Source organism: Arachis ipaensis, chromosome B03 (genome assembly GCF_000816755.2).
Source record: "Arachis ipaensis cultivar K30076 chromosome B03, Araip1.1, whole genome shotgun sequence".
NCBI lineage: Eukaryota > Viridiplantae > Streptophyta > Magnoliopsida > Fabales > Fabaceae > Arachis > Arachis ipaensis.
In genome coordinates, this window is record NC_029787.2 from 125580081 (window position 1) to 125598540 (window position 18460).

The 18460-nt window shown below is 35.5% G+C and overlaps 4 protein-coding genes across 7 annotated transcripts in view; 2 read left to right on the forward strand and 2 right to left on the reverse strand.

Annotated features, from left to right (window-relative positions):
• Positions 1-1235, forward strand: part of LOC107631454 (transcription factor SRM1) — a 5232-nt gene extending 3997 nt beyond the window's left edge. For all 4 annotated transcript variants that reach the window (XM_016334902.2, XM_021119662.1, XM_016334903.2 and 1 more), the window contains one exon: positions 343-1235. In XM_016334902.2, the coding sequence (XP_016190388.1) occupies positions 343-817 (475 nt within the window). In that variant the 3' untranslated portion in view covers positions 818-1235. The remainder of the gene's footprint in view (positions 1-342) is intronic.
• LOC110270395 lies at positions 3371-6041 on the reverse strand. The gene is made up of 2 exons (XM_021119664.1): positions 5060-6041; positions 3371-4991 (listed from the first exon to the last, which is right to left on the reverse strand). Exons 1-2 carry the CDS (start codon positions 5190-5192, stop codon positions 4699-4701), a joined length of 426 nt encoding a protein of 141 aa, XP_020975323.1. The 5' UTR covers positions 5193-6041; the 3' UTR covers positions 3371-4698.
• On the reverse strand, positions 6730-7917 carry LOC107633832. Its single transcript, XM_016337429.1, has one exon. The coding sequence runs from the start codon at positions 7915-7917 to the stop codon at positions 6730-6732; it is 1188 nt and encodes a 395-aa protein (XP_016192915.1).
• Positions 10342-12207, forward strand: LOC110270394. The gene is made up of 3 exons (XM_021119663.1): positions 10342-10374; positions 10692-11629; positions 11698-12207. Exons 2-3 carry the CDS (start codon positions 10759-10761, stop codon positions 12087-12089), a joined length of 1263 nt encoding a protein of 420 aa, XP_020975322.1. The 5' UTR covers positions 10342-10374; positions 10692-10758; the 3' UTR covers positions 12090-12207.

Genomic DNA, 18460 nt, shown 5'->3' on the forward strand with positions numbered 1-18460 from the left:
TCATCAGACTAAATCCAAAATCTAATAGCTAAGTTGGTTGTGTTGTCATTCTTCTGCTTACTAAATTGCTAATGAGGCTGCATCCCCTCCTTCAGAGAAATTCATTTTCTCACTTCTATAATGTCATTGGGTTCTCATATTCTTCAAAATTGTGATGGATTGTTCCGGTTCTATTCAAGCTGCAATTGATCTCAAGAGTAGTATCCTATCATTCCTCTTATTCATGTTTTGGTTGCTGATTTTCATTTAGTATTTTGGGTATGGTCATATGCTTTCTTCCAGATGCTAACATTCGCTTGTCTAATCTTTATTCTTTGAACATCTTCAATTTTGGTTGAACAGGTTATTTCTTCTTGGATTGGAGAAGTATGGAAAGGGTGACTGGCGAAGTATATCGAGGAATTTTGTGGTGACAAGAACTCCTACACAAGTAGCAAGCCACGCCCAAAAATATTTCATTCGTTTGAACTCGATGAACAAAGATCGAAGGCGATCAAGCATACACGATATCACCAGTGTGAACAATGGAGACGTGTCGGCACCTCAAGGACCAATCACCGGTCAAACGAATGGTTCAGCTGGAAATTCCACGGGAAAGTCACCAAAACAAGGCCCTCCAACCCCAACCGGTCCTCCAACTGTAGGACTGTTTGGTGCTCCGACCATTGGACAACCGATAGGAGGAGGACCCCTTGTGTCTGCAGTTGGCACGCCAGTGAATGCACACATGGCTTATGGTGTCCGAGCTCCAGTTCCCGGGGCTCCGATGAACATGGGTGCTGTGGCATACCCCATGCCCCCAACATCTCATAGGTGATGTGCTGTTGTGAGGCCTAATGTACAGAAAAACAGCAAATAGATATGGCTTCTGAATTTTATTGTTCTTTTCATTTGACAATTATTTGAAATAAGCAACACCATGGATGAAGCAATTTAATGTTATCTGTTTTGGAAGCAGTTGACAGCATAGAAGTAGAGTGGTTTCATAGACAATTTTAGCTTATTATTTTTAGTCATAATCATAATATATATTAAAATTGTGGATATGTCTTGTATTTCGGTAAGGTGTATAAGTTGCCAGTTGCCACATAATGTTCTTGATCAAACTTACATTTCATTCATTGAATTAAATTTATAGATTACAGTGGATGAATGAGATGTGAGTCAGACAATGTATTTCACTTGTAATATGTTGTAACGCTTATACTTATAGTACATAATATAAGAAGATCCCCATCAATCACGCTATAAATTATTGTCCTCTTGGCATCATCAACACCTTCAGTCTTCTGTCACTCATTGTAGATAATTATGTAGTATCACATCAATAATTTAATTATTTTTTATATCCACTGCTTAAATAATCATATCAAATAACTAATTGAAAAAAAGGACCTTCGCCTCCTAAAATTATTTTGTAAAATGAGCCAACCATCTGTGCACCCTACCCGTCAGTATCCAATCATAGGATGCAGGTTGAACTTCAACTTTATCCGATCAATCTGCACCCTATATATGTAAATATTATATACTTATATAAAAATATGTTTCAAGTGGATATTGAACTAAAGACCTCTCATTAAATACAAAAGATCCTTAGTTATTAAAAGAAAATCATTAATTGATAATTTAATACTTTTTTTTTTATATAAAAGTCAATTCTATTTTAAATTATCATCAAGTTATATAATAATGTTGTATTTTTTTTATAATCCGCGGGTAAGGTTAAATGCCCGCGAGTTAAGTACGGTAGAATTAGGGTTGGAATATTCTCAACTCAAAATAGAGTAGGATTGAGTTTATATACAAATCTCAACCCACAAATAAGGTTAGAGTTAACTTCAAATTATACCCTATCCTATCTATTGTCACTCCTTGAACCATCGTACCATCACCCTGAAGAATCTCAATGCATTTACCCTTGGGAATATGGTTACAAAATTCCTAATGCTTTTATTTTAGATTGAGTAAGGTTAGACTTCATTCTTAAATTAGATTTATAATTTATTGGCATAATCCTAGTCTATAATCTATCATATATTTATAAGTGATAGATACAAAATTACAAATAAATATTATTTTTGATCTCTAACTAGGTGGATTTCATGGTGTCTTTTATTGTTGTGCTTAAATTGCCTAACTTGCTTTTATAAGTAAAAAATAAAATATATAAAATAAAAATAAAATATTTAAAATTTATTAAATATTATTTCTTTGCCTTTTTTAGTAAGTTAGGCAACATGACTTAGGCACCATAGCATTCACCCTCTAACTATATATTCAAAAGACAAATTTATTATTCACAATTAAAAAAAATTTAAATTAGTCCCTATCTTTTTTAATGGATTTTTTTTATTAGTTGATTATAGTTCAGTGCATTATTAGTTAATTATCTAACAAAATTGAAAAAAAAAAAAAAGGGACAGAACCATCTCATGGTTATGTGAATAGATAGGTAGAAACATGGTTATGTAAATAGATGGATAGATAGAAATTTAGGTGCAGCCGACTTCAGGTGAAGTTGATAACTGAGAGCGTTAGATGATTTAATTGATTTGATTAAATTTTCATTTAACATCTCTCAACTATCAACTTCACATTAAGTTGACTGCACCTGAGTTTTCACCGAATAGATATTGTATTAGATATTGTCTCGTATTACATTTCATTCCGTTCATCTGCATAATTATTCTTGACAATTCTATTAGATGAATGAAATGTAAATCAACGCAGTATTTCACACGCATATATGATATATGTAAATGCAACATTATTCTTACATGAACACATCACATTATTGTTGCATAAAACCCATTAACAATTTATGCTTCTAGAAGATAGTCATCAACCTCTGGGAAGATCTTGGTTGCAAATTCTTTGATAAAAATAGGTTCAGGAACCTCTTGGCTAACCGTTTCATAATCACACACCCATTTCACAATGCTTCCATTATCATCCCCTTTGGTGTTACACTAATATATCCCTTGTAACTTTTCAGGTACTTAAGAAGGTCACCATCAATCACACTATAAATCAATGTCCTCTTTTCATCATCAACATCTTCAATCCTTTCTGTTTGTGTGTTCACAAGTTCATGGCCTCGAGAGAGAGAGAGGGACAAAAAAAAAAAAGAAGAAAATTATTGATGAAAAATACAAATAACATAATGTCTTAGTCTTAACTATTACATGCTTATGGATACTCATTCATTCTAATTTATTGCTTATTTTGATTAATACTTGTCTAGAAAAGGTAGTGTCTATATATATATGGTTCCAATGCTCTTGAGCCTCCTATATTTCATTGACATGTAACAACAACAATAATAATAAGGTTTAATTACTCTGTTGGTCCCTATAGTTTTGCAAAATTTTCAATTAGGTCCCTATACTTTTTTTCCTTTTAATTGGGTCCCTGCACCTATTTTTTTTTCAATTAGGTCCCTACCGTGACCAAACAGTTAGATTTAACAAAATATTCCGTTCCTAAATTAAAGATTCTGTAACTTTATGTGAAATCCCTAACTCGCGTTGCACTCATATTTTCTGAAAGGTTTAATTACTCTGTTGGTTTCTATAGTTTCGCAAAATTTTCAATTAGGTCCCTATACTTTTTTTTCCTTTTAATTGGGTCTCTGTACCTATTTTTTTCAATTAGGTCCCTATTGACGGTAAACGTTACAAAAACGTTAAGAATGAGTGATTTGACCATTATAACCCTTGCTTACCCCTTACAAATGAACGAAACTCAGTAGGATTCTGAGTTGTAACTCTCTTCTCTTTGCCTCTTCCTTAAACTTCTCCTCCTCCGTTTTCATCCCTTACCCTTACTATGTCAATACTCATGGATCAGAGTCAGTTATCTTCAGGAGTTTGTAGTTTCAGAACCCTCGTCAAGAAGAGACATCTTTGTTTTTGTGGTGAGGCAGTTGCTGCGATGTCTTCTTGGGCAGTAGCAAGCCATGGAAGAAGGTATGTTGGTTGTGGGAGAATGCCAAAATGCAAGTTCTTCGAGTGGATTGATGATGAAGAAGATGAGAAGAGTGGATGGTTGAAGCAAAAGGAAAGGAGGGTTCGTTGCTTTTGTGGAGACACTCTGATTCTTCGTAGTTCAAGTACATCAAAAAATCTAAACAGAAGATTCATTTCTTGCCCTAATAGGAGATGCAAGTTTTTTGAGTGGGTTGATGGGAAAGAAAAAAAGTTATCTGGAGAAGATGGAGTAAACAGTTCACAGCAAGTACTTGGAAGGGTTAGAGAATTGGAGGCATAAGAAAGGAAGATAGACAGATTAAGTGTAGATCTAGAAAGATTAATTGCAGAGGTTGGAGAAATAGATGCCTGTGTAGAAAGGTTATGTGCTGAGTTGAGATAAGTGGAAGAGCAATTTGCTAAAGTGGAAGATAGTATGAAAAAGTAATACAATATGCTAATTATGCTGGTTTTGATATTAGGTGTTTTGATTGTTGCAGTGTTATATGTAAAGATGTAGAAAGCATGGCTGTTATGATAATGTAATAGTCTATATAAGACAATAGTGTACTATTTATGTTGAGTGCAATAAAGTCATATGAAATGTTGTTTAATTTCTCTAAATGAAAGTTGTTCCTTTGTTATTTAATATGCATACAAGTATGAGACTGAGAAAAAAGTAGGTAAAACAAAAGATGCATTGAATTATAATAGATACCATTATTTTTTACATTATATAATGGAGGACACCTAGATAGCCACAAAATAAATGTGATGGTGGTGTAGGGGTGTTTGAAGGCCTTGATGCTGGTGCAGTCATGGGTGCAGCCCTCCCTTTACCCTTTCCTCTGCCCATCCCTACTGCTGCTCTTCCTCTGCCTCTCCCTCTAACCATCCTGGATCTAGCAGTAGGAGCAGCTGCAGATCCATTTACTTCAACAGCAGCACCAGGTTCATTAGCAGCAGCATCAACTCCTCCAGTTCTAGTTGCAGCATCAGATCCTTGTGTGCCTTCAGGAGCTACAAAATGAAATAGCAGTTAATAATAGTTCCTCAACATATGAACAAAATAAGTTAGCAACCAATACCTGTCACTATAGGGTTTGGACAAAGTCTCCTATTATGTCCGTATTGGCCACAATTACTGCAGGTAACAGAAGTTCCAATTCTTCTATATTTTGTTTGTGTTATGTTTTCATCGGGTTCCCTTATCCTAACCATCCTTGGCCTTCCTGGTTTAAATCTAAAAATTGGAGGGATGATGGTATCACATTGTATCTTTGGTCACATATTTTCTCCATTGATTGGTGATATTGACTGCCCATATGTAGCAAGGTATGCTGCCTTGCTGTAATAGTTACTACAATAATCTTCCGGGTTGTCACCCTTCTCAAAGATAGCACAGCAAGCATGTGGACAGGGCATACCACACAAAACCCAGAACCTACAACTACACCTTCCAGCCATCAAATCGACCACAAACCTTTCCATGATCATCCTGTTCATATGGTGCACTTCAAACTTCAGGTCTCCTGCCCATTTAGCTTGTCACTCCATAGCTCTAACCGCAATGATATCTAGTCGTTTCTTGGATTTTGGCAAAACAGAGCCCTCATACTTCTCTGCCTTCTTCTTTTTCTCTACAAACCTTGTCATCAAGTAGCACCTAATCCATTCAAACATAGTCAGAATTGGCTTGTCTCTTGCCTCTAGGATTTTTCCATTGAATGCCTCCGAGATGTTGTTCATCAGCATGTCACTCTTGGCCAGAAATGTGAAGTGACTCTTGGTCCACAATTTTGGATCCAAAGCAAACAACTTGTCATAACAGTCTCTGTTGATCTTCTTTAGTTGATTCATCCTTCTTTTCCATTCTTCCACATAGGTAGCTTTGGCAATAGATAGAATGAGGTCCCTTAGTACAGTTCTACCCCCATATGCTTTTTTACAGTTGGCATATAAATGCCTCAAACAAAGCCTATGCTCCAGTGTTGGCAATGCCTCTTGAAAGACTTGCATCAGTCCCTGATTTATTATTTCAGTGCAGAAGACAATATACCCATGTAACAGATTAATATAGCATCTAAACATAGCAAATTAATGTTCACTAACATATCAAATTCTGAAGCAACTTAATATTCACAAATCTAGCAGATTCATGTTCACAAGCTTAGCCATTGCATATATGATCATATACATTTCAAATTTATATCCACAAACTTATCAATTGCATCTATTATCATATACATATCAGATTAATATTCACAAGCCTCCAGTTGCATATATCATCATATACATAGCAGACTTATATTCACAAACATATCAGTTGCATATATCATCATATACATAGCAGAGTTATATTCAAATCAAATTAGTGGAAAAAAATTTAGTGATACATTTTGTTGGTCACTCATGAAAACCCACTTTCTTGATTGTCCAATGTCATTTAACAGCATCTCCAAGAACCACCCCCAACTGTCCTTAGTCTCTGCCTCTACTGCAGCTACGGCAATCGGAAAGTAATTGTCATTTGGATCTCTACCAACAGCAACTAGCAGCTGCTGTCCATGGTCGCCCTTCAAGTGACAACCATCCACGCCAATAATAGGTCTACAACCCGCCAATAAGCCTTTCTTAACTGCATCAAGGCACATGTACATTCTCATAAATCGGGGCTGGTGCGTAAGAGAAGGCCTATCAACCAATATGCTTAGACTAGATCCTGGATTTTCCATAAGTATCTCTGCACAGTAATCCCTTAGCTTAGCATATTGTTGGATTGGCCCCCATGTACCTCTTCTCTTGCCTTCCTCCTTACCCAGTAAGCCTTACCAACACTGATATTGGCCATGTATTTGTCTTGGATAGTCTGAATAACTGTCGCAAGCTTCATCTCCTCCCCTCTACTGATGTTGTTGGCAATCTTCTTTGAGATCCAACTACTTGATGCAAGTCTTCCGCTATAGTTCCTTCCATATGTATGCTTTCCATTCAAAGTCTTGATCCTGAAACAATCAGAATCCCCGACCTTACTCGCAAAACAAATCCACTTGCACTTTCCATTTCTTCCTTTGCAAATAACTCTACACCTCACCCTATCATTTTTTTGAAACCTAATGTCCCTACCATTCAATAGGGCATGCTCCTTAATAGCCTCTTTGAATTGACTAAGTGATTTAAATTCCAGCCCCACCTGAAATTCATACTCTCTGTTCATCTCTGCCTCATTGTATTTAGGGAACCTCCTCTTTTTTATATCATCAGAGTTCTCCTCATAACTGTCTATGTCATCAGTCTCATATCCATCAGATATGCCCCCAACTTGCTCATCACCCTCCCTTAAACCTTCATCACCTTCAGCTGTTCCAGCTGCTGCAGTTTCCTCATCATTTAGTGGGCCAGTAAATCCTCCAAATGCATTTGATTGGGAATCATTATCCTCCACCTCAAACCCAAAGTGATCCTCATGGTCACCATCATCAGCACTATCATCAAATACCTCTTCTTCAGTAGAAGGCTCTGACTCAGCATCCACTTCAACCTCTAGCAACCCAGAAACACTATCTTCACCTTCTTCTGGCACATAATCAGCATCACTTGAAGTGATTTCAATACCGTTACTTTCTCTGGCTCCATCGACAATATATACCTCACAATGTTTGCATGAACTTGACACCAGTGACCTAGCCATTCTCATTGCATCCCCATCGGACTTCATCTCTTTAAGACCTGACTTCAAATCCATCCCAGGTTCCTTGTACCATACCCTGGCGAAACCCTTATACCCTAGTTGCTTTAGCTGACTGACAATCTCTTGCAATGACCATTCATCAACCTCAAAATGTAAATCCTCCACAACCATTCCTCCTAAATACTCTAATCGTTTTTCACTGTCAACAAATTTGCCACCATGGTGGATTTCGATAGTGAAATCCGAATCACCCATAACTGCATACCAAAAAAAATATAATGCCATAAATCCCTCTTGAAACATTTTCAGAAACAAAAGGAAGCTCTACTAAACAATATGACAAATTTTTCCAGGAGAAAAAAAGAAAAACCCTTCAACGACTGAAAGGTTGAGCGTTGTCTTACTTAGAGGCAGCACCAACGCCTACGACGACGGCAGTGATACCGGAGACGCGAAACCCTCCAGCAATATTCTGGTGGAGTTAAAAGACTGCAGCTGAGCGAGTTGGCAACCAACGAATGTGAATGGGTTTTTTCTCTAAGTTTGGGAGAAGAGAACGAACATTTTCTTAAGTGTGGGAGGGTAAAATTGTATTTCAGAAAGGTTTAATTACTCTGTTGGTCCCTATAGTTTCGCGAAATGTTCAATTAGGTCCCTATACTTTTTTTCCTTTTAATTGAGTCCCTGCACCTATTTTTTTTTCAATTAGGTCCCTACCGTGACCAAACAATTAGATTTAACGAAATATTCCATTCCTAAATTAAAGATTCTGTAACTTTATGTGAAATTCCTAACTCGCGTTGTACTCATATTTTCTGAAATACAATTTTACCTTCCCACACTTAAGAAACTGTTCGTTCTCTTCTCCCAAACTTAGAGAAAAAACCCATTCACATTCGTTGGTTGCCAACTCGCTCAGCTGCAGTCTTTCAACTCCACCGGAATATTGCTGGAGGGTTTCGCGTCTCCGGTATCACTGCCGTCGTCGTAGGCGTTGGTGCTGCCTCTAAGTAAGACAATGCTCAACCTTTCAGTCGTTGAAGGATTTTTCTTTTTTTCTCCTGGAAAAATTTGTCATATTGTTTAGTAGAGCTTCCTTTTGTTTCTGAAAATGTTTCAAGAGGGATTTATGGCATTATTTTTTTTTTGGTATGCAGTTATGGGTGATTCGGATTTCACTATCGAAATCCACCATGGTGGCAAATTTGTTGACAGTGGAAAACGATTAGAGTATTTAGGAGGAATGGTTGTGGAGGATTTACATTTTGATGTTGATGAATGGTCATTGCAAGAGATTGTCAATCAGCTAAAGTAACTAGGGTATAAGGGTTTCGCCAGGGTATGGTACAAGGAACCTGGGATGGATTTGAAGTCAGGTCTTAAAGAGATGAAGTCCGATGGGGATGCAATGAGAATGGCTAGGTCACTGGTGTCAAGTTCATGCAAACATTGTGAGGTATATGTTGTCGATGGAGCCAGAGAAAGTAACGGGATTGAAATCACTTCAAGTGATGCTGATTATGTGCCAGAGGAATGTGAAGATAGTGTTTTTGGGTTGCTAGAGGTTGAAGTGGATGCTGAGTCAGAACCTTCTACTGAAGAAGAGGTATTTGATGATAGTGCTGATGATGGTGACCATGATGATCACTTTGAGTTTGAGGTTGATGATAATGATCCACAATCAAATACATTTGGTGGATTTACTGGCCCACTAAATGATGAGAGAACTGCAGCAGCTGGAACAGCTGAAGGTGATGAAGGTTTAAGGGAGGGTGATGATCAAGTTGGGGCATATCTGATAGATATGAGACTGATGACATAGACAGTTATGAGGGAGACTCTGATGATATGATAAAAAAGAGGAGGTTCCCTAAATACAATGAGGCAGAGATGAACAGAGAGTATGAATTTTAGGTAGGGCTAAAATTTAAATCACTTAGTCAATTCAAAGAGGCTGTTAAGGAGCATGCCCTATTGAATGGTAGGTACATTATGTTTCGAAAAAATGATAGGGTGAGGTGTAGAGTTGTTTGCAAAGGAAGAAAGAGAAAGTGCAAGTGGATTTGTTTTGTGAGTAAGGTCGGGGGTTCTGACTGTTTCAGGATCAAGACTTTGAATGGAAAACATACATGTGGAAGGAACTATAGCGGAAGACTTGCATCAAGTAGTTGGATCTCAAAGAAGATTGCCAACAACATCAGTAGAGGGGAGGAGATGAAGCTTGCGACAGTTATTTAGACTATCCAAGACAAATACATGGCCAATATCAGTGTTGGTAAGGCTTACTGGGTAAGGAGGAAGGCAAGAGAAGAGGTACATGGGCGGGCAATCCAACAGTATGCTAAGCTAAGGGATTACTGTGCAGAGATACTTAGGGCAAATCCAGGATCTAGACTGAGTATATTGGTTGATAGGCCTTCTCTTACACACCAGCCCTGGTTTATGAGAATGTACATGTGCCTTGATGCAGTCAAGAAAGGCTTCTTGGCGGGTTGTAGACCTATTATTGGCATGGATGGTTGTCACTTGAAGGGCGACCATAGACAGCAGCTGCTAGTTGCTGTTGGCAGAGATCCAAATAACAATTACTTTTCGATTGTCGTAGTTGTAGTAGAGGTAGAGACTAAGGACTGCTGGGGGTGGTTCTTGGAGATGCTGTTAAATGACATTGGACAATCAAGAAAGTGGGTTTTCATGAGTGACCAACAAAAGGTATCACTAAATTTTTTTCCCACTAATTTGATTATAACTCTGCTATGTATATGATGATATATGCAACTGGAGGCTTGTGAATATTAATCTGATATGTATATGATAATATATGCAATTGATAAGTTTGTGGATATAAATCTGAAATGTATATGATCATATATGCAATGGCTAAGCTTGTGAACATGAATCTACTAGGTTTGTGAATATTAAGCTGCTTCAAAATTTGATATGTTAGTGAACATTAATTTGCTATGTTTAGATGCTATATTAATCTGTTACATGGGTATATTGTCTTCTGCACTGAAACAATAAATCAGGGACTGATGCAAGTCTTTCAAGAGGCATTGCCAACACTGGAGCATAGGCTTTGTTTGAGGCATTTATATGCCAACTGTAAAAAAGTATATGGGGGGTGAAACTGTACTAAGGGACCTCATTCTATCTATTGTCAAAGCTACCTATGTGGAAGAATGGGAAAGAAGGATGAATCAACTAAAGGAGATCAACAGAGACTGTTATGACAAGTTGTTTGCTTTGGATCCAAAATTGTGGACCAAGAGTCACTTCACATTTCTGGCCAAGAGTGACATGCTGATGAACAACATCTCGGAGGTATTCAATGGAAGAATCCTAGAGGCAAGAGATAAGCCAATTCTGACTATGTTTGAATGGATTAGGTGCTACTTGATGACAAGGTTTGCAGAGAAAAAGAAGAAGGCAGAGAGGTATGAGGGCTCTGCTTTGCCAAAACCTAAGAAACGGCTAGATATCATTGTGGTTAGAGCTATGGAGTGGCAAGCTAAATGGGCAGGAGACCTGAAGTTTGAAGTGCACCATAAGAACATGATGATCATGGAAAGGTTTGTGGTCAATTTGATGGCTGGAAGGTGTAGTTGTAGGTTCTGGGGTTTGTGTGGTATGCCCTGTCCACATGCTTGCTGTGCTATCTTTGAGAAGGGTGACAACCCGAAAGATTATTGTAGTAACTATTACAGCAAGGCAGCATATCTTGCTACATATGGGCAGTCAATATCACCAATCAATAGAAAAAATATGTGGCCAAAGATACAATGTGATACCATCATCCCTCCAATTTTCAGAGTTAAATCAGGAAGGCCAAGGATGGTTAGGATAAGGGAACCCGATGAAAACAGAACACAAACAAAATATAGAAGAACTGGAATTTCTGTTACCTGCAGTAATTGTGGCCAATACGGACACAATAGGAGACTTTGTCCAAACCCTATAGTGACAGGTATTGGTTGCTAACTTATTTTGTTCATATGTTGAGGAACTATTATTAACTACTATTTCATTTTGTAGCTCCTGAAGGCACACAAGGATCTGATGCTGCAACTGGAACTGGAGGAGTTGATGCTGCTGCTAATAAACCTGGTGCTGCTGTTGAAGCAAATGGATCTGCAGCTACTCCTACTGCTAGATCCAAGATGGTTAGAGGGAGAGGCAGAGGAAGAGCAGCAGTAGGGATGGGCAGAGGAAGGGGTAGAGGGAGGGCTGCACCCATGACTGCACCAACATCAAGGCCTTCAAACACCCCTGCACCACTATCACAGCCTCCACAAATCCCTGCACCACCATCACAGCCTCCACAAACCCCTGCACCACCATCACAGCCGGCCACCTTATCCACACCAGCATCACTGCCCACCACCTTGCCTACACCAGCATCACTGCTCACTGCACCAGCATCTTAACCTTTGCCCAAGACCAAAATCTTTGGTGCGAGAAGAAGTGGAAGACTCAAAATTGGAGTTAGGAAGGCAACAAATCAGCCGCCTGAACATGTTGACCTCACACTTGATTGAGGTCGAAGAGAGTTTAGGGTTTCTTTTTTATATCTAGTGTTATGTAGGATTTGTGTTCACATGTGACTTTGCTTTCTTTATAGTTTGAACCACTGTTATTATGTGTTGTGGACTACTTTTGTTATATGGGTGAAAAACTGTTATGAGTGGGTGTCACATTTATTTTGTGGCTATCTAGATGTCCTCCATTATATAATGTAAAAAACAATGGTATCTATTATAATTCAATGCATCTTTTGTTTTACCTACTTTTTTCTCAGTCTCATACTTGTATGCATATTAAATAACAAAGGAACAACTTTCATTTAGAGAAATTAAACAACATTTCATATGACTTTATTGTACTCAACATAAACAATACACTATTGTCTTATATAGACTATTAGATTATCATAACAGCCATGCTTTCTATATCTTTACATATAACACTGCAACAATCAAAACACCTAATATCAAAACCAGCATAATTAGCATCTTGTATTACTTTTTTATACTATCTTCCAGTTTAGCAAATTGCTCTTCCACTGATCTCAGCTCAGCACATAACCTTTTTACACAGGCATCTATTTCTCCAACCTCTGCAATTAATCTCTCTAGATCCACACTTAATCTGTCTATCTTCCTTTCTTGTGCCTCCAATTCTCTAACCCTTCCAAGTACTTGCTGTGAACTGTTTACTCCATCTTCTCTAAATAACTTTTTTTTCTTTCCCATCAACCCACTCAAAAAACTTGCATCTCCTATTAGGGCAAGAAATGAATCTTCTGTTTAGATTTTTTGATGTACTTGAACTACGAAGAATCAGAGTGTCTCCACAAAAGCAACGAACCCTCATTTCCTTTTGCTTCAACCATCCACTCTTCTCATCTTCTTCATCATCAATCCACTTGAAGAACTTGCATTTTGGCATTCTCTCACAACCAACACACCTTCTTCCATGGCTTGCTACTGTCGAAGAAGACATCACAGCAACTGCCTCACCACAAAAACAAAGATGTCTCTTCTTGACGAGGGTTTTGGAACTACAAACTCCTGAAGATAACTGACTCTGATCCATGAGTATTGACATAGTAAGGGTAAGGGACGAAAACGGAGGAGGAGAAGTTTAAGGAAGAGGCGAAGAGAAGAGAGTTACAACTCAGAACCCTACTGAGTCTCGTTCATTTGTAAGGGGTAAGCAAGGGTTATAATGGTCAAATCACTCATTCTTAACGTTTTTTGTAACGTTTACTGTCAATAGGGACCTAATTGAAAAAAAAATAGGTGCAGGGACCCAATTAAAAGAAAAAAAAGTATAGGGACCTAATTGAAAATTTTGCAAAACTATAAAGACCAACAGAGTAATTAAACCTAATAATAATACTAATAATGTAAGAAAATGAACTTAAATTCTTTGTGGTCAGGATGTAAAAAGTTTTTATACAAGCGGTATAATTATATATTATCATGTAAACAAAAATAATTATTTTTTAACTGATTATAAGAGCTTAATTAGCAAAATATTCGTTGTTATGTATATGTATATATATCGAAACGAATTTAAAAAAAAAAAAAGAAAAAGAAAACATTACATTCTTTATCATGTTCATATTTTGTTTAATTTTATATTAATTTTAATTTATATCCTTTTGTTTTGAGTACGTTATCCTTTCAGTAGTTTAGTTTTTATTTTTTTGTATTTTTCTTTCTATTCTGTTATTCTCCTTTCTTCAACACTCTCGCCTTCGTCTTCTTTTATTGCCTTCATCAACTGCAGTTGTTAATTTCATTCAGTTTTACAGCGGTTACTACTTTCACATATAACATCCACTTATATCTTTTCTTCTCTTTAGTTTACTTATCTCATCTATATTTTCAAGCATTCCTCTGCCTTTTTAATTTATTCTCAATTTTTGACGTATGAAAATACTACTATGTCTTTTTTTTTTAATCAATTTAATGTAGAAAGAAATATTTTTTTTTGTCTTATCAATTTGATGCAGAAAGAAAACAGTTTCTTTTTATTTGATATGTGTTTTATGTTTTTTATATGTCCTTACCTATCACTAATTGAATGAAAGAGTTTCATAAATATTTTGTTAACTTATTTTTTTTAAATTACTTTGTAATAATATTTTTTAAACTTTTTAAAATATTAATTATGTAGAGTATTATGTTCAAAATTTGAATACATAAATATTTACTTTGAAAATAAATTAAATTATTAATTTTGTCTACCACAATATTATTTATTTTGCATATTGGCTAAGTTATATGATTGGCACACATATATATATATATATATAATAATTTATATAATAAAAATATTATGTGTATATAAAAATTAGTTATCAAATTATTTATTAATCATTATGTATTTGTATATAAATATATGTATTGTTTAATTTATTTTTAATGTGTATTTTTTATTTCAATATATATACACAGGTAGTTATTTTCGATGTAAATATAACATGATTAGTTTTTATAATATCTAATTTTACAAATTAAAACACTAAAATAATCATGTATAAATAGGGTAAAATATATTTTTCGTCCTTAAATTTTGACAAAAGTTTTAAAAATATTCTTAAGTTTTATTTTATTTCAATTTTGTCCCAAAAATTTTCGATTTGCATCAAATATACCCCTGACGGCTAATTTTTCAAAAAATTTAAGATCGATTCAACAACAAAACTTTTGCCAAACTTCTGTCTTTTTATATAGGATAATGCTACATATTCATATTTTTTTGTTAACCAAGTCCAATCAAATTTGTCTAAGACAACAAAAATCAGTTATGACTAATATTATTTTAAGTTTTATTGTTTAACTTAGTTAGACTTAGTTCATAAAAAGACTTGGATGTGTAATATTTCTTTTACATATATATAAGTAAATACTTATTTAAAAATCTTCTTGTACAATTAGAAGTTAATTCTTATTGAGATTCATAGTTGAAAAAGTTCTTTTAATTAATGTAGTTACAGAAAAAAAAATTAAAACTAATATAAAAAAAGATAAATAATACTCTTTCGAGTTGATTTTTAAGAAAAAAACACAAATTCCATTTAAATTAAGAATTGATCATTCTAATGACATCTAATATGAAATTTTTAAATTGACTATGAAGTACCAAAAGTTGAATAAAAAATTATTGTGGGGTCAAATTTAATAATTTAGTGGGGACAAATAAATATTATTATCTTATACTACTCAAAAAAATTTCAAATCGTAATGGCGACGATTACCCACACACTTGTATACATACATCCGTCCCTGCTTTCATGGAGGAGCCAGGAGCCTTGCCATCACCCTGAATAATGTGAATGCCTTTGTAATGAGATGGTGAGGCCTTAGGGATCGAATATGGTTGCAAAATTCCTGATAGCACTCCAGAAGTTGTCTGCTTTTGACTTCACCTCAATTTCTGCCTCAAGCTTTCCAACAACATACACCAGCCATTCCTTATATCAAGAGACAGAATTGTTGTGACTTATGATGAGAACCTGCAACAAAATTTGCACATATATAATTAATAATGGAAACGCTTCAAGTGTTCCAAATATATATAGTATTGCAATCACTAGCTAATACAAGAAGTCAAAGTAGTTTTAGTGCCAATAATATTAGGATAAGTTTAAATATAGCTTTGTTTATGTGAAGTTGATAATTAAAAATCGTTAATTATTTTGCCAAATCATAGTGTGACACATCATGGAAGACCTAGTTGTGGGTAGGGATGGCAACACTACCCGAATTTGCGGGTACCCATCCCGCTCCTACCTGTTTGGGGCGGGTACCCGTTTCGCACCGGAGGCGGATTTTTAGCGGGGCGGGACAGGGTCGGGTTTTAGGTACTACCACCCCTACCTGTCTCGGTATATATATATAATATATAGTTTTAATATATAATATGTGTAATATATGTAAAATAATTAGCAAAATGATTGATAATATTGTATCATATTTAAAATTTTATTTTAATTTATGTTATGTATTTGATGATGGTTATATAAATTTTGAAATTTAATTTTATTTATTAGATTTTAATAATTATAGGGGTGGGGCGGGTACCCGCGAGAGCGGGTTAGGGTTCAACCATTTACTACCCGCAGATAGGAGCGGAGCGAGTTTTATGCGAGTTATTGTAAGACGGGACGAGGTCAGGTAGAGCGAAAATCCGCCCCTACCCGCCCCGTTGTCACCCCTGGCTGCGGGACGACAAGGTTAATTACTATAATTTATAGGATTAAATATAAAAATTAATCATACATAGCTATCTCATAGAGCTGCACATAGATCGGATAATATCCACATATCCGCAGTAATTATCTGCATCTGATCCGAATTTTACGGATATTATCCAATCCGCAGAGCCGTCGGATCAAATCGAATCCGATCCGCACTATGGTAGGATCGGATTGCGGATTTGACAGTGATATTCGCGGATCCGATCCGTATATCCGCACCTCTCATATAAATAGCATAGTTTAAGAAAGTAAATCCTAATGTGATATGAATTTTATGATATCTTATTTTTAATTTTTTATGTTGTACTTTAACTTAAATAATTAAACTTATATCTTGTGTTATTATTTTTCTTTTATTATTTAAAATAACTTTTATTGATAATATTTTAAGAGTAAATAATCTTAAACATGTAAAAAAATAGATTTTCTAGAACAAAAAAGGGCCTTACAACAATTTTTTTGAATTATACGGATATACCTGATATTCAATCAGATCCGATCCGCAAGTATGCTGATCGGATTGGATCGGATCCAACTTGAAAAAATACGGATATCGTATCCGATCTGATCCAATAAATATAATGCGGATTGGATAGAATTATAGACTATATCCAATTTGATATGATGCGTGGGCAGCCCTATATCTCACTTAGCTTATACAATTATTTATAAAAAACAAAAAAACAAAAACTTAAATTATTATAAAAGTAATCCATAGAAGACCATTTCTCTGGTCAAGTTACTCACTTCTTATATATATATATTTGTCAAATAAATCAAATATTTTTATTGTATATAGTCCCACGAAAATTTTGTACCTCTATAAATTATTTGGTCAACGCTAAATATGAGATGTTTCATTTTTCCAAAGGAGTTAAGTAAGGCCAAACATTTTTATTAGAGGCTTGACTTTACATATTATATATATACACTCACGTACGATACCAGGTCATCAGTCATCATTCATCAGGCATACAATAATAATTATTTGATTTCTAGCTGTTACGTGTTTAGCTAGTTAATGTACTTTGCCGATCTAATTAAGTGTTAGTTCAGGTCATTATTTATGTCTAATAAATTAAACCAACAGACTTTGTTAAAAAAATATGAGAAAGTATGGAAACTAATGTATTCAGTGTACAATGTATATAATGAATTTAAAAAAAAAAGCATTTTAAAAATTAAAAATTAGATTTTTAATTAATTATTTAATAATTATTTAAATTCAGATTTTAAAATTTTAAAAATTAGGATTAGTAGTTGAATTTATTCACACTAAATATGATAACTCTAATTTCATAATAACTGCTAGATCCCTTCCTTCTCGTGACACCGCACCCTCACCTTTGTCATTCCATCCCCTTCATACCGATCGTGCCACCATCGTTGCTGGAGGAGACTGTCGACATCACCGAAGCCAGTCTTCGTGCACCTGTTCATTCGTAGCGGAGACGGATCCATCCGCAGTCACACCCATGCCTCTCCAACACCCGTTGGATGTGCCGTTGCTGCCACAGCCACGCAGCAACTCTCGTTGGAGTGATGGTATCGGGATTTAGGACGGATCTGATCGGGATCTACTCGATCTTCGGTGCATTCGTGTTCGAATTGACTATTCCGAAAGGAGGATATTTCGCAGAGAGGCTGATAAATAGAATCGAGGACTTTGTGTCCGGATTGTTGCTGCCGCTGTACTTTGATTTAGATGCTGATGTTTGATTCACTAGTTATGTAGATGTTTATTTTAATTCTTAATTAGATGGTTATTTTGTTTGATTCAGTTTAATTATATACTGTTAACAAATGTTGGATGATTATTTTTGGTTTCTTTTTATTCTTTGTATTGGACCAAATTTAAAACACATTGTACACATAGTCAAGATTCTTCATTATCTTCCTAGCGGAGTTCAAAAAATATATATAAGTAACCAATTATATATGCAGCTAATTTGGGCTAACTTTTTAAATTTCAAAATTTTTTTTAAATATTTGTGCATTTGTCTTCTTCTTTCTCCTCTTTTTCTATCT

Bases quoted from the DNA above. Each gene is read 5' to 3' on its own strand.
- LOC110270395 (XM_021119664.1), bottom strand. From the start codon at position 5,192: ATGGTTAGGATAAGGGAACCCGATGAAAACATAACACAAACAAAATAT. The intron at 4,992-5,059 runs GTATTGGTTGCT...TTCATTTTGTAG, and splicing joins TCCAAACCCTATAGTGACAG to CTCCTGAAGGCACACAAGGA.
- LOC110270394 (XM_021119663.1), top strand. From the start codon at position 10,759: ATGCCAACTGTAAAAAAGTATATGGGGGGTGAAACTGTACTAAGGGAC. The intron at 11,630-11,697 runs GTATTGGTTGCT...TTCATTTTGTAG, and splicing joins TCCAAACCCTATAGTGACAG to CTCCTGAAGGCACACAAGGA.
- LOC107633832 (XM_016337429.1), bottom strand. From the start codon at position 7,917: ATGGGTGATTCGGATTTCACTATCGAAATCCACCATGGTGGCAAATTT.